Here is a 14,610-nt window from a genome sequence, read left to right on the forward strand (position 1 = left end):
AAACACAAGTACCTGCTCGTCTCTTAGCTAGCTGTGTTGTTAGATTGCTGCTCATTCATGAACTCGGTCTGCGATGGTGTTTCTTCACAAACTGACATTTGTAAAAGTCTGTATCTGGTCGGAGCTCTGCTCACATACCTTCAGCATGCACTGGGCTGTAGCTTGTGTAAATATATTCTGCTGTGATTGCAGTCTGCCTTTTAATTCTTGGACAATTTGATGTTTTTCTTGGAGGCTAAATTTAGCTCCGTGTTTGGTGACAAAATGCCGACGTGAATTATATTCCTTCATCACCGACACGCCTCATAACACAGAAGACAGACCCGTTGTTCTCCTTGAAGCACAAACATGTATTCACTTTCCCATCTTTCATTACATTTTCTTCCCTCTGCATCAATTTTTCTCTTGTTTTGTTTTTGCTGGCGGATTCGCTGGCCACATAAAATGACGTGGCGGGCCGGATTCGGCCCGCGGGCCTTGAGTTTGACACATGTGCTTTAGATCCTTGAACCACATTCAAGGATATTAATCAATTCCCTGCATTTCTGCAGTTTACTACTGTATTTTATTTCTTACACTGCTGTTTCGTGTTTTCATGACAGTTTTTAATGTTTCTTAATTCTCCTTTTTTGCCTTGTGTTTTGATGCTTTTAATTGTGAAGCACTTTGAATTGCCTTGTTGTTGAAATATGCGATACAAATAAATTGAACTTGCCTTGCGACTGAGCTGGCGGCTAGCAGTGCTCACAGCAACAGTGCTGACAGGATGTTTACCTGGGGGAACCAGAGAGTGGCGACGTCCGTTTGAAATGATCTTGTCCGTGGTGTCTACTTGTTGTGGATGTGGCTAGCAGGTAGAATGTACACTATCTGATCCCTTTAAGGGGGAAATTTTTCTCTGCATTTGACCCATCCCTGTATATAGGGAGCAGTGGGCTGCCAATGGCAGGCGCCCGGGGAGCCGGGGGTTCAGTGTATTACTCAGGTGTACTTCGACACATGACACATCCCAGTCGGGGATCGAACCGTTGACCTTCCGGTTCCCGGACGACCTCTTAACCCAGTGCCCCACGGTCGCCCCAAGGTAGCTGGTTGAGGCCAGACTGGTGGCCGCAGTGCAGAAAGTTCACACTTTCAACCAGCAGCTTATCATTCAAATGCTGATGCAGAGAGTGCATGCACAGCGCATGCATAGCAACAAGCAACACACCTCCTGCCTTAAATGCATGTAAGAGTTCGCTTTTCTGTGGTCGGCGTTGGCCTTTTATCAATCCTAATGAGACTAGCGCTTTATTTGCAGTGTTTACGCAACCTTTAAAGCAGGCTATGTCCCAGTCTCACCCGTTCAAAGGTTCCTCTGCTCTTTGATCACTTGACTACGTCCCGGAAACTTGACAAAGATGGAGCCTCTTTTTACAACCGCTCTGTGCCGCGTTGGCTCGCTCCACAGAGTGAGCTCTCATGTTCGTTAATTGCCGCCTAAAACAAAAGTAAAAGCAGTGCACGACTGAGAGATCAAACCCGGCAGGCTGCCTCTGTTCAGAGCCCAGCGGGTACTGGTTCACTGAGCCAGAGAACACTTACATAAACGGGTCAGAATCGGCAAAGAAGTGACCTGCTTCCACTGCAAAGTCTGAGTGATAAACGAGTTCCTGTCAGCTGTCTGTGTTGGGAAATACATCACGAATCATAGCGTCATCGCAGCCATATCAATAGGTGCCACTGCAGCGCAGGCTGTGCTGTGGGATGCAACATTCAATGTGAATAAATCCGCAGTAACTCTAGCCAGCAAGGTCAGAACCACATCATCATGTTTCATTTTTTAAGAATACAAAAACAAAGGTAACATGACCTAAATTGGCTCGTGAGGTATTCTTTCAGTGCATCCAAACCTGGATCAGTGTGTCACCGGCAGGTCAAGCACTAACTCTGATGGTGTTACAACGACTGAGGCATGACATGAGACGATCAAAGGAAGGCCTGAGCAGAGCCGAGCTGCGAGACCACAGCAGAGGGGGCGAGAAGTTGGCAACTATCACTGACGGTTCTGTCTGAGCCAATATCACTCACACAGCGCTTCACATTACCAGCAGGGATTTGTGACATTTAATGCTTTCGAGGAGTTAAATCACTTTGTTTTTCTGTCAATTCTCCGATTTAGCCCTCGTTTGATCTTTAAAAGACAAACAAAATCACAATGCCGTTCTGAAGATACTGAAGATACCAGAATCCTCAAAGATGTTCTAGCCACGCTCAGGGTTTTCTTTTTAACGCATTTCCTAAGCTGCAGCTCTGCAGGTAGCCGACAACTTGACATGTCCGTGGTCTTTGTTTGAGACACAAACAAAATATCAACCTGTTAATTTGAATAAAAATGTAAAATATTAAATAAAAAATGTACCAATATCACCCAAAACATTCATGTTGTATAAATTGACACCCTGGGGTTACTGTATTTCCTCATCCAAACAAAGATGGTGGCGGGAAAAATGTCCTTGAACAATTTGTACAGCGTGAACCAAAATGAAACGTTTCATTGTCAGCTATCGTTAGGGCTTTTCACGCTGCACTAGCCTCAGGCCAAGTGAGTTGTTAGCCTGGGGCTAAGGGAGCTGTTAGCTCTAGCATTTACCCAGGGCTAGAATAAGTACAGTGTGAATCATAAAGCCTGGGCTGAGACTAACCCTGGGTTAAAAATCTGTGTGTGAAAAGGGGCTAAATTATCCCAGGGTCACTCGGGGCTATGGGTTGCTGGGCTAAGAATGTGTGTAGCATGAATGTAAATATGGATGTTTGCATACTTTTCATTGTTCCTTATTGTCATACAGAAGAACATCAATTTGTGAGCAATTGGACATATATGTAATTTCTTGTGAAATAGGTTAACACATCTTTCTTATCATGTTACAGACGTGATATTTTGTTCATCCAGATGGTTGTCTGTCTATTCTAAATAGAAAAACATGCCTTTACATCTACACTGTATGTTCAGCTTTCTGTGGCAGGCCTACTGATGTTTATTTAGAGGAGGCCCATGATTTTATGCATCAGCAAGACAAATAAGAAACATCACATCCTTGAATTCCTCATGGAGACTCTGGCTCTGTTTATTGTCTCTCTTGCCCACGGATGCGCAGCTTCTCTGAGACCAGGAGAGGCACCCACTCGTCCACCTGTCAGCAACCTGCTCGACATGCTGTCTTGGAAATTGATGTTGCGTAACCGCATTTAAGGCAGGATCAGGTGTATCACTATTGTGTTGCTACAGCAGTCAATTGAGTTAGAAAGGAAGGAGGGAGCTTTACACAGTGAAAAAGAAATCCTCTCTAATGAGATGGAATAAGCTGCATAGGATTCATCTGAGTCATTAAAGTGAATTGTGAAGAAACATGTTCAGACCTGCGACATATGTGCCTTATTTCCACTGAAACAGGTTTTCAAAACACAACCGACAGCGATAGAGAGTCCCGGTTTGGTAAAAGAGCATGAATGCTCCCCGGTGAATCATGTATGTTGATATAATAGTCTGTTTCCTACCAGGGAGCTTGTAAGTCAGCCGTGCCAACAGCAATAAACTGTGCGTAGGCGTTCAGTTCAGAGGAAATGTGTCAATGGTAAATAGGTGTGACTTGACGAAGAGTTCGGCGGATTCTGCGAGGATTCCTGGGTTTCCCTCTATCTGTCGTACACACTTGGCTGAGGGCAACGATAAGAGATATGGGAGGGCTTGGTCAGGAAAACTGTTCTAGAAATTCATGCAAATTGGGCTTTTTTTTCCTGAGAATGCACATGGGAGATTATGATAGCGTGAAGCACTTTGTGCTGAGCACAATACAATTACAGTGACCTTAGCATTCCTGATCTGTCAGACACATTCCTGTGGGGACTTGCTCAATTATGACTTCAAAATGGACCTTTTATGTATTTTATGCCATTTTAACACTCACTATGTATACCTTCTAGCATTGGCACCTCTAATGTGTTGCTTAATGGTTCATTTACGGTGATCTTATGATGCCACTAAAATATTTCTGGAATACTCCTGTGACTTGGTCTCTCAAGTGGACCCGTGGTGCTCAGCACTATTTTTACATTAAACTTCAGGTACTTTATGGTAGGTATGAGGTAAATATTAGGTATATATTTTATTTTAGTTTCCATTAGGCACTGGTGATCACTTCTTCTACATTTTATTTGTTTAAGTTGTTATCTGTATTTCTACTCTTGTATTTTACTTTTTCTATTTTACTTGAATTTGTTTTCTGTACCTTTATTTACCTTATTGCTATTGTATATTATTTTGCCATGGTGTCAGTATTATTTATTTTACACTTAATCATTTTTATTCTATTGTTCATGATGCTATTCTTCTGTTGTGATCTTTAATGAAACTCTGGCTCATGAATTTCCTTCGGAAGTATATCTTATCTTATCTTATCTTTAACAACATCACAGAAGTTTTCTCTGTGATGTGGCTGAATACAATCTCTGTTAAATCGCATCTAATAAGTTCAAGTGTATGTGTAGAGCCTTACTTTGTAAGTGTTTCCAGCGTTTCCCAACCACGTAACTGCAGGATATTCAGAGTGTTATACTGATGTTACCGCAGCACCTTTGCCCACCGGCACTTGAGGCAGTGAACTCCGCCCACTCGGTCGCTATTTAAACCCTCAATGTCAGCAGGCGCTCAGCTTCACACTGGAGAACCTGATCTTGACCAGCAGTTTGGATTCACAGAGGGGAATTAAAGTCACATTCTGAGCAGCAACTACCAAGAAGGTAAGGCTTCTCTTTACTTGTTGTTATGAGTAGGTTTATTCACAAACAAATGAGTTTGCAAAAGTATCTGCATGATGGGTTGAGTTTTTTAATTTCTGGACATTTTCAGGAGAATGTAAAGTCGTCATCTGGTGTATATCTTTTTTTTCTTTTTCTGATGTTGTGAAAAAGAAGCAGAAGTTGTGATGAGGAATCCAATGAGGGGCGTTTTTTAGTGCAGATAGTATCAGTGAAGGTTCTAAATGATGCAATGGGGGTGATTTCATGAGGCGCACTTTCACCGGCTCTCTTCTGTCTCTTGTGTGTGAGCTGCAGGTTCATTGACCATTTATTACGTCTGCTTTCCTCCAAAGGTTTCATCCCCATTACCCACGGCCAAACTTGTATATTTAAACCTCATATCAACCATTTTTGGAACCTTTTTCTTTTTTGCCTCTTTATTTTATCCCCCTTTTTATTTTACCCCCCCCCCCCCCCTCACACCTTTGGGATTCAACCCTCGCCCGGTCCGTGCGGTCGTCTCCTCCTTCCCGGAGAGGGTGGCGAGTTAACGTTGGCCCGGAGATGCAGTCCCTTCTCCCGCTTGTTGTGTATTGCATCAGCCTGGTTTCCCTCCAGCAGCGGCTGGCTCAGGCGGCAAAGGAGGAACCCGACAGCAACAGGTAAGACACCCGTTGTTTTTGGGGGGGGGGGGGGGGGGCTACAATGGCGTTATTCGATTTTAATGATGTATTGAGCATCATTTTGTTGTATGGCAGTCGCCTTTAATCTGTAAATACGTCGGTTAGCTATAAAACGGTCACTATTTTAATCTAGCGTATCCTTTTTCATCAAGCCAACGTTCATTCCCGTAGTTTCCCAGTGGACCATGGTATTGTTTGAATACGCAGACATTAGAACTCAACACACAAGACGTGGCGTTGTCATTCCTCAAACTCTCACTTTTTCCTCTAACATGTCGTTTTAGGTTGTTTTTTTTGTTCACTTCATCCAGTCAGTTAACACTAATACATCACACTGTGTTCAAAGTGAAAGTGCTGCGTTGTTGTGTGGGACAGATAGAGGATAGTGTGGCGTGCAAGGTCAAAGGCTCTCCCATGATATAATAAAACACGTTCAGTCTCCTCGAGAACAGCCCCGCTGAGGAGCAGGCTGTGGGATAAGTGACAGTGTTAGGCTTAAGTATTTAAACATTAAGAAGAAACAGAATTATATATATACGGTATATGATTGTGTTTAGTCGTATGGTAGGCCTGGCCATCACTCTTCCTGTTAGTAAAGTACGAAGTAGACTAAAGTGTGAAAGAACTGATCATGAGGTCATGCAGGTTAGAACTTGAGATGAAAATAGGCTTTAATCTTACATCTGACGGTGAATATGCCACGTCAGTAATCTGTATTCTACGTTATTTTAATCAACATTTTCAATGATTCTCTCTTCTCTTCCTCCTCCACCTCTCGATCTCAATGAGTAACTGTTATCGAGGTTTTGGTTTGGTTTCATCTCCCCCGTGATTCTGTGAGGAAAACTGTTACTTCTGAGGTGGGAAAAGTAGGTCGTCCCACAGCCCAGGCCAGAAATACCAGCATGGACTTTTGTAAAAGCATCTTGTTAGGCGCTGAGTGGCACCTGTACTTTTCCACGTCTTAAGTGGCAGCCCAACACACACACAGTACACTCTGCCTCTCTGAGGGCGTGATGGAGGCGTGATGGAGGCGTGATGGAGGCGTGATGGAGGCCTGCCAGCGATGCAATACGCCTGTGCAGTTGCATTGTTGAGGAGCAGCCAGGAATGGGGATGAGTTGGTGTGTGAATGCCCCCTTCTGGTGGATTTTGGATCCACATCTGCTGGCTTAAAACCAGCACTGAGAGGGGTGTGATGAGAGGGGGGGAAGGCAAGCTTGGCGCCCCTGTAGGCCTAACTTGACCATTTTCTGAAATCCGTCTTGTCTATGCAGCACCTTCAAGTTGTGTCTGATCAAAGTAAATGTTTACTGATGAAGACATTGGTCTCATTGATGTACAGCTGTGTGGAGCATTATCAGTAGCTTGATAGCACATGAATAAAGGCATATGTTTCATATAACGTGGCAGGAGGAGAGGTTTGTCAGTAAGAAAATATATTCCAAATTGATATTAATCTTGTAATAATCTTAATCTCATGAATCGTATCTCTTATCTCTTAAGTGCTGCTTATCTTCTGTGGATCCCTCATTCACACCATGATTTGCAATCATCACGTGTTCGACATCAAAATGATCCACATTCAGTGAATAACAAGGCTCTTAAACAAAGCACTTAACATCTAATGCTGACAAGGTAACTATGTAGCTGTCTATGTAGATCTGGGAGTGTCATTTTCCTCTTGCATGTGTGTGTGTGTGTGTGTGTGTGTGTGTGTGTTCAATTTGTGAACACCTGCTGCTAATCAAAATAAAGGCAAGCGTGGCTCCTGTATCCGCTCTCTGTTGGTGTTGCGCTGCACCTGCCCAGCACCCTGATCCTCCATCATTCCCTCCCCTGTTTGAAACTGTCATCATCAGCATGGATCATATCTCTCAGTCCGAGAGGAACTGATGCAGCAGTTCAGTGGGATTCAACAGTAAAAAATGGATTAGTTGTTTAATTGGCAAATGGCAAATACTTCTAGTATTATATTATAATAGAAGACTTCTTATAGATTGATAAATCACAAATAAATCCCATTCGAGAAACCCCATCACTTCAAGTCACGTGCCTGAAGCTTATTGCTGTGTTGTTGGGCATGTACACTAACTGAGGGCCTGTGGTTGGGTAGTGCAATTTGTATAGGACCTTCAGCACTAAAACTGATCACAGTCTATACAAATATACATCACTCTGACAACACAGTGAGAGATCTCCCTTCCCCGTCACTTCTGCTTCACAAGCCTCCCCATTTCTCACTTTGCACATCTCCCATAAATGTCCTGTCTGGCTTTTATTAGGACAGTAAATTCTCCCTCTTCTCTTGACCACAGAGCACTCCCTGTTCTGTGACCATCACACACTGACAGCATGATTACAACAGACATGATGACGACTGCTTTTCTTTTCTCCCGTTGGACACTGATACTATGTCTGAGCTCAGACGTCTGTCATTTCTTTCCTAATTCCATCTTTGTGTCTGCGTTGTCCCTATGTGTCCTGATAAGGACACAACAAAGTCCCAGTGAGACGCTGTAACAATGCCTGATGGGCGTTTTTTTCAAAACAAGGACAAATTGCATGTTCCTTGGGATGACACGCATTGCATGCCCTTCATTGTCGTTATACATAACGTCTAGAGTTTCTTTTCTTGTAAGGGAAAATAGCCGGTGTCTGCAGCCAAACAAGTTAAATATGTCTTTAGCAGCGCAGCGGCTTTACAGTGCTGATTCCAGAAGTAGGAAGCGGATCATTGCTCCGAGACGAAGGACATGTAAAGCTGATTTGCGGTGAAGCTTTTGTTACATAGACAAGTCTGCTTCTGCTCCGTCTGGACCAGGGAACGCTATGATACATTGGTCTGTGTGTATGTGTCGTGGCCGCAGGTTTGTTCGAACTTTGTCAAGGCCAAATAAAGACATGTTTTCCCCCACAAAGGATTTGCTAAATAATTGACTCATTCTTGTAAATGTGGATTTAAGAGGCGTGGGGACCTACGCAGATACTCTCAACATAATATTTACCTGAGAAACAGACTGATTTCATCTCCTTCCTGCCTTGTTGATGTTTGTTGAATCGCTCTGCGATTGGCTTGGGGTATGCGCTTTGATTTGCTATCTATATTCTGACATGTTTACACCTTATCAAGACACAACAAGAACATTACTAGCTCTTTTTTATCGTGTATACATTCTCAGAAAACCATTTTCTTGCTCGCAGAATGATTGAAACCAGGATTGCCTCTGCTCTAAATCAGGTCAAGAGAGGCCTCTTCTCCTATGTCTTGTAAACAGGAATTTTGGCTTGGACTACTTAGATATATGTACAGTATAAACATCGTATGGCTCCATGGGGGTCAATTTAACCAAACACAGGCTGAAGTTGCGGAGGGTGAAAGCTGCAACCAAGCAGGCACAGAATTCCACTGTGGATTAATAGCTAAGACCTAAATTCCACCCTCCGCATCCTTAAAGAGCAGGTTTTCACACCGCTGTGGAGGCATGAATGCATATGTGAACTACACAGCATGTATAAGAGTACAAGCTTATAGTGGCAGTGTGGATCAAAAGGCTTAAGAAACAAAGGCGGCTTCTGAGAGGACACAAAACACTGTTTTGTGTGAAATAAATCACCTCTCCTTTTCATTTTGTCCTGCTTCTTGCTAATAACAATCTCCCCACTGTTACCTATTGGGATATTAGCAATGAATGTGCTCAGTTTCTTGCTGACCGCACTTTGGGAGCTTCAGCCTCTAAGCAGCATGGTACTAGAGTTGGGGTTGAGGAGGGCTTTTTGTTAGGGTTGGAGTTATGATTAAGGAGCCAGTTTCCCTGAGCAAAAGTCCTTGTTGGTTGGTGAAATGGCTCCCTCCACACGTTTCCAGTGCTGGAATTGGGGTGGGGGGCTGTTTCCGACGAGTCCCATAACTTCCCAAAACGGTTAATCTGATGTTCATGCTTCACACAGTGGTTGGCCAGCCTGCCTTCGAGTGTGGCTGTTCGGAACACTTTTGACACTTCCAACATAAGTAAGACAACAATTCGTACACAACAAAACAAATGTTTTCATGCAGAACCCTGCCCTTATGGGTAGGGAGGGCTGACCTTCTGTCAGGTTAGGGTTGGGGTCAGGGGTAGGAAGGGCTTACTCTCTGCAGGGAGGGCTCGGCAGCTGAGGCTTTCTATCAACATGAGTCAGCGATGCTGTGAGGTACAAAAGAAAAACCAAACAAGGCAGCACAAAGGGAATTGGCTGAAGCAATAAGCTACAGTCAGAAGGAATTTTAGTTTTAAGACCTTAAACTAAGACCATGCAAGGTGTTGGTGGAACAATTAAAGTCAAAGTAGCTTGGATATCTTTGATCGTCTGCCAATCACAGAGATCTCCATTAGTATGGAGTTATGGGACTAGGCTCCTAATAGCCAAATTGGCCTGTCTTGTGAGATCAAATGTGACAGAGTGAAAGAGTTATCTAAGATTCCTTGAACTTCTGGAAGAAAAAGCAGGAAAGTCCACAGTCTTTTTGAGGAAGATGTAACTGTAGCTTAGCCTTGCCCTTCATTACACATACTACACACAGCTATTAACATAAAATATCATTTAAGTTTGCTCGTAGAGAACTACTTAAAAGTATTTGTACTGTAAAAGTATTGATAAATATTTGAATTAAACAGAAATACATTAGACTTCAAGTGAAATAAGCAAGAAAACTGTTGCATTGCAAGACATCCAGAGACCAATCACTTCAGAAAGAGAAACACATTTAACCTAGAGAGCAGAAATGATCTGCCTCCTATATCCGTATTCTTCCAGGAAGTATTCTCCGCTGTGATTGTTGTTGTAGCACAGTCATGGGGTCCCTGTGGCCGTCTGCCAGCCATTACAGATGCACTTATGAGCCAACTTGTTTTTGGCGAATTGGAGTTGATTAAGTCACAGACTTGCAAAGTCCAATCTTGTGTGAGGCTTCCAGGGTTTGTGTTAGATTGTTTGAGAAAAGTTGTTAGGGAGACCGAGCATTATCTCATAGTTGAGTCATTGAGTTTAAGATGTTCAGATATGTCAATTAGCTAAGTGCACCACATTTACCGGGTACTCTACAGGTCAATGCATCATGGATAACAAAGCGACAGCTTTTCTCACTTCACAATCTGTTCTCCACCATAGACTGTATAGAAGAAGTGGACGTCGTCCCCGTCACATCACCAAATGCTTTGTAGACTGCCATTTTAAAGCCTCGAGTTTATCATTTTGGCCATTGGCATTTAGGTTTTCGGCTGTCGCCATCTTGTTTTTAAGAAGTGACATGAGTGACCAACATGTTACAATTAACTTGCAACCAGAGGAGTCGCCCGCTGATGGCCATTAGAAACAATGCAACTTTCCCCATTGACTTCACTTTTCAGACCAAAAGGTTGCTGCCTGTTTTCTACAGGGTTTTCAACTTACACCCTCCACGGTACAAACTGGATTACCAACAGGGCAAAGTGAGCAACTGCCACGTCGTTCAGAACCTCTGGGGCCCAAGGGCTCCAGGTTTGTTGTGTGGTCATTTATTTCATTCCAAATACTGTTGTTAATACTGTATGCAACACTAAAGCACCATATAACTGAAAAGAAAGGGGCCGCTACCTATAAGGAGACAACTACAGTGGCCCTCAGGTAACCTTTAAGACCGGGGCCTCTTATAAAGTGATATAAAGGGATAAAGTGTTTCCAACTAACTTTTGACTTACAGGATCTATAACACATAAAAGAAGATGAGGCTAAAGTTCTGTCTTGTATTAAGTAAAGTCAGAATAGGGATTTGGTGCGGGCCAACACGGCTGTTTGTGAATAGCTTTCATGTGCATTCAAATGCAACATTCCCTCTGCAGGCCAAGTGGGTGTAACTTGGTGATGTGGCACCATGGCACAACAAGCCTGTTCTGGAAATAGTGCTAGCCTCCGTCTGTGGCCTAGCATTGTGCAACTATTTATTCAGCCACTGCCGCTGTTGCACAGCAGATCACCTCCAGACTACCAGACCTGCCAACAGTGAGCCAGCAGCTGAACTGGCTAAATAAATCAGAGGCTTCACATATACCCAAGGAATCCCAAAGCCACCACACCACTGACTTTAAGAAAACCCTCACATCTAAACCTCTCACCATGAGTGTTCATGGTGAAATAACACAAGTCAGCATTTCACAAGTGGAACACATTTTTCATACTTAGATCAACCCTGGCTTCTGCCTCTCTGAAAATGTAAAAATAGTAACAAACCTGACGCAGTGGAAGATTTTTCCCTTTGACGCAGAAAAGCAAACGGCAGATATATTTGCCCTGATGCTGTATTTAAACCTCATTACAATCCATTGCTGCCATTTAACATTTTCATCCTCATTCATCTGCTATAGCAGCATTTTCCTATTGACTTCGCCTGACTTTCAGCAGTGGTGATGGGGTAACGCTCAGGGTTTGAGTCACGCTGTGCTGTGCAAACACAGCGGTGACAGTTCAGTGAAGAGCACCAGGGTCAAGTTGTGAGAAGAGGCTGTCTTTGTCAAACAATGAACAGATGGTGAGTTGGTGGGCGCTGTGTTTGCTGAACGGCCCATACTCGCTGGTCCAGCGTGCTGCAGAGCCTAGTTTTTGTCAAGGGTCTGTTTACACAAACTACATAAAAACAACACATTCTTTTCCATTTAGCTCCAGATAAGTGATAGTTGGAGTTTTATTCGGCCAGGTTTTAGGTGTTTTGAGAAGTCTTTGAAATGTCGGTCTGTACACCAACATTTGAACAATTCACAAGCACCTTATCTTTCTCTCTGGGAACAAGATTTTAATGTTCTCCTCTGGAGCCCATCATGGCAGGCCAGGCTAAATCTCCCATAGTTACCATTCGCTGAAACCCAGCTGAGCATTAAAGTACGAGGTTTTGATTGTATAATGTAATAAGTGAGGCAGACTCAGAGCACCTGTTGTTTTTGGCAACATGTGAAAACAAAGCCATTAACTTTCACATTATACATTAAGAGATGAGCATGGTGTCCACGTGGCTGGGTGACTGTGCAGAGAGACATGCTGTGTTCAGACAGCAGGCAAAAATGATTTGTTTATCAAAGTCGCTTTATACGTCGAATCGGATTTCTGGAGAATTACCTGTGCCCTTACAACAATAGTTGTTAGTTAGTAACAATGCTGGCAATTGCATTTGTTTAAAAACCCACCATCATTCTGTCCCCCTTCTATCCATAGCGGCAAAAATAATGAACCACGTTAGCTATGAATGTTCGACATTTGAGCACAAAGCAATGATGTGCCTAAGTACACAGCTGCAAGCATGGCTGTAGACATGAGGAATTAACCCGTTCGCCTCTCAAACGCAGACTGCCCGATAGTAGCGTAGCATCGGCCAGCTGTGACCAGGGTCCGACAACGATCTGAACTCTGCTCCATAGACTCTCATGCAATGGTTTCAGCTTCGCTTCATGTTCAGGCTGGTTTAGTGGATTGGAAGCTGGTCATGGTTAAACGTTGTGTAACCGTGATGCTCGTTACCCGGAAAGGTTGGAAGGAGATATACATTTCTAAAATGTCAAGTTTCTATGTAAAAACCTGTGGAGCTAACATCGGCAGAACTAGCGTTAGCACTTTGTTACTACGCTAGCTACTGAAGGTATACTAAATGTATACACAATGCTGCTTTTGCTTTTTAATGACTTTAACAGTGACTAAAGACCTACCCGGCTCTACGGGAACAGTGATGTTCCTTCATTACATTGCCTTCTGTCTTGATCACCAGGTGATGTGGTGGTTCACTTCGATCTATCGGCTTTAGCTTCTATTTTTATCTTTTTTCATCGTTTATTCTGAAATTAGATACGGTTTTTTCAAGGAGTACAGTTAGTGACAGTGTGGGCTCCATGGTAGCTCTGCCAGCTTGATGGAGTAGCAGTGGGGGGCTTGGCTTAGCGAAAGATCAATTGAGCCCCCCCCCCCCCTCCCGCATATTAAAACTTGTTATGATATGAACAATATCCACCCAGCTCCAGGACAAATTTTCACCTAACTTCTGTCTTCTCCTCAGGCTGGACCTCCTCAACAAGCTCATTGACCAGAGAGAGGATAAAAGCTCAGCGTCAGGAAGCCAGACTCACATCGTCGTCCCCTCCTCAGCCCCTAGCCGATCCCCAAAATTGCTTCCCGGTTTCCTGAGACACCAACCAGCTTCAGGAATGAGAGCAGCCTCGCCAGGCCTGGCGTGGGCACGTTCCGTTGGTACCTCACAGATCGAGCTGAGGGCGCCAAGAGCTCGTCGCCATGCCCACTCTGGATCACGTAATGGGCACCACTATCCCCAACATGCCCAACTGATGAGAGTGGGTTGCGTCCTTGGAACCTGCCAAGTGCAGAACCTCAGCCATAGGCTCTATCAACTCATTGGCCAGAGTGGCAGAGAAGACTCGTCCCCCATCAACCCCAGGAGCCCCCATAGTTATGGATGAGTTAGTTGATACCCCCAAACACGAGTCTATCTATATCTCCATTTATTTATCTTTTAATGTATTACTGGTATTCTTTGCATTAGAGTTTGATGTAGTCCATAACTTCTGTTTATCTATCTCAAAATGACAATTATACTTCCCATAAAAGACTGTCGTGCCTCTCTACTTTTTCTGCTGATTGATGGATTTGGAGATTCAAATTCAAGATCATGACCGACTGAATCACTTTTAAAACCCCCAATTCGAGTTCTCCAACCATCCTGAGAACTTTTGCCTTTTTAAGGATGTTCAAATCTCGTCAAAGTATTTTTGGTTCTCCCTTCTGAACGCTCAAAAGAAGGCCTCACTTTGACGTCCTAATCCTGTTAATATTAGAATGAAGGCTTGGCCTCAACACCATCCAGTGACCTGATCCTGTCTGCCAACTGACCTCTCTGGTTATTCCGCAGCTCATTGATCAAACACTTAAGCCCCTAATGTGGATTTCAACCTGCACTCAGAGCCGGGGCCCTGTCAAAACCAATGTATTCCCAGAGACCCCGTAAATGACCCAGCGAACCCTTTTACCTCTCTTTTTTGTGCCCTCTCTTTTTGTCAACATTGCAATTCCCAGGTCTTTTCACAACTGGATATAGAATTACAATATGAACACTGACAACCCTAGAATATTCCAC

The 14,610-nt window shown here is 43.6% G+C and overlaps 1 protein-coding gene across 1 annotated transcript; it reads left to right on the top strand.

Moving 5' to 3' along the window:
* Nucleotides 1–5,343: 5,343 nt before the first annotated feature.
* Nucleotides 5,344–13,936, top strand: adm2a (adrenomedullin 2a; the record flags this gene model as incomplete). Its single annotated transcript, XM_079294485.1, has 2 exons — nucleotides 5,344–5,441; nucleotides 13,519–13,936. 2 exons carry the CDS (start codon nucleotides 5,344–5,346, stop codon nucleotides 13,934–13,936), a joined length of 516 nt encoding a protein of 171 aa, XP_079150611.1.
* Between the last annotated feature and the right edge of the window lie 674 nt (nucleotides 13,937–14,610).

The sequence above is a fragment of the Melanostigma gelatinosum genome, assembly GCF_949748355.1.
Source record: "Melanostigma gelatinosum genome assembly, chromosome: 22".
In the NCBI taxonomy this organism is placed as follows: Eukaryota; Metazoa; Chordata; class Actinopteri; order Perciformes; family Zoarcidae; genus Melanostigma; species Melanostigma gelatinosum.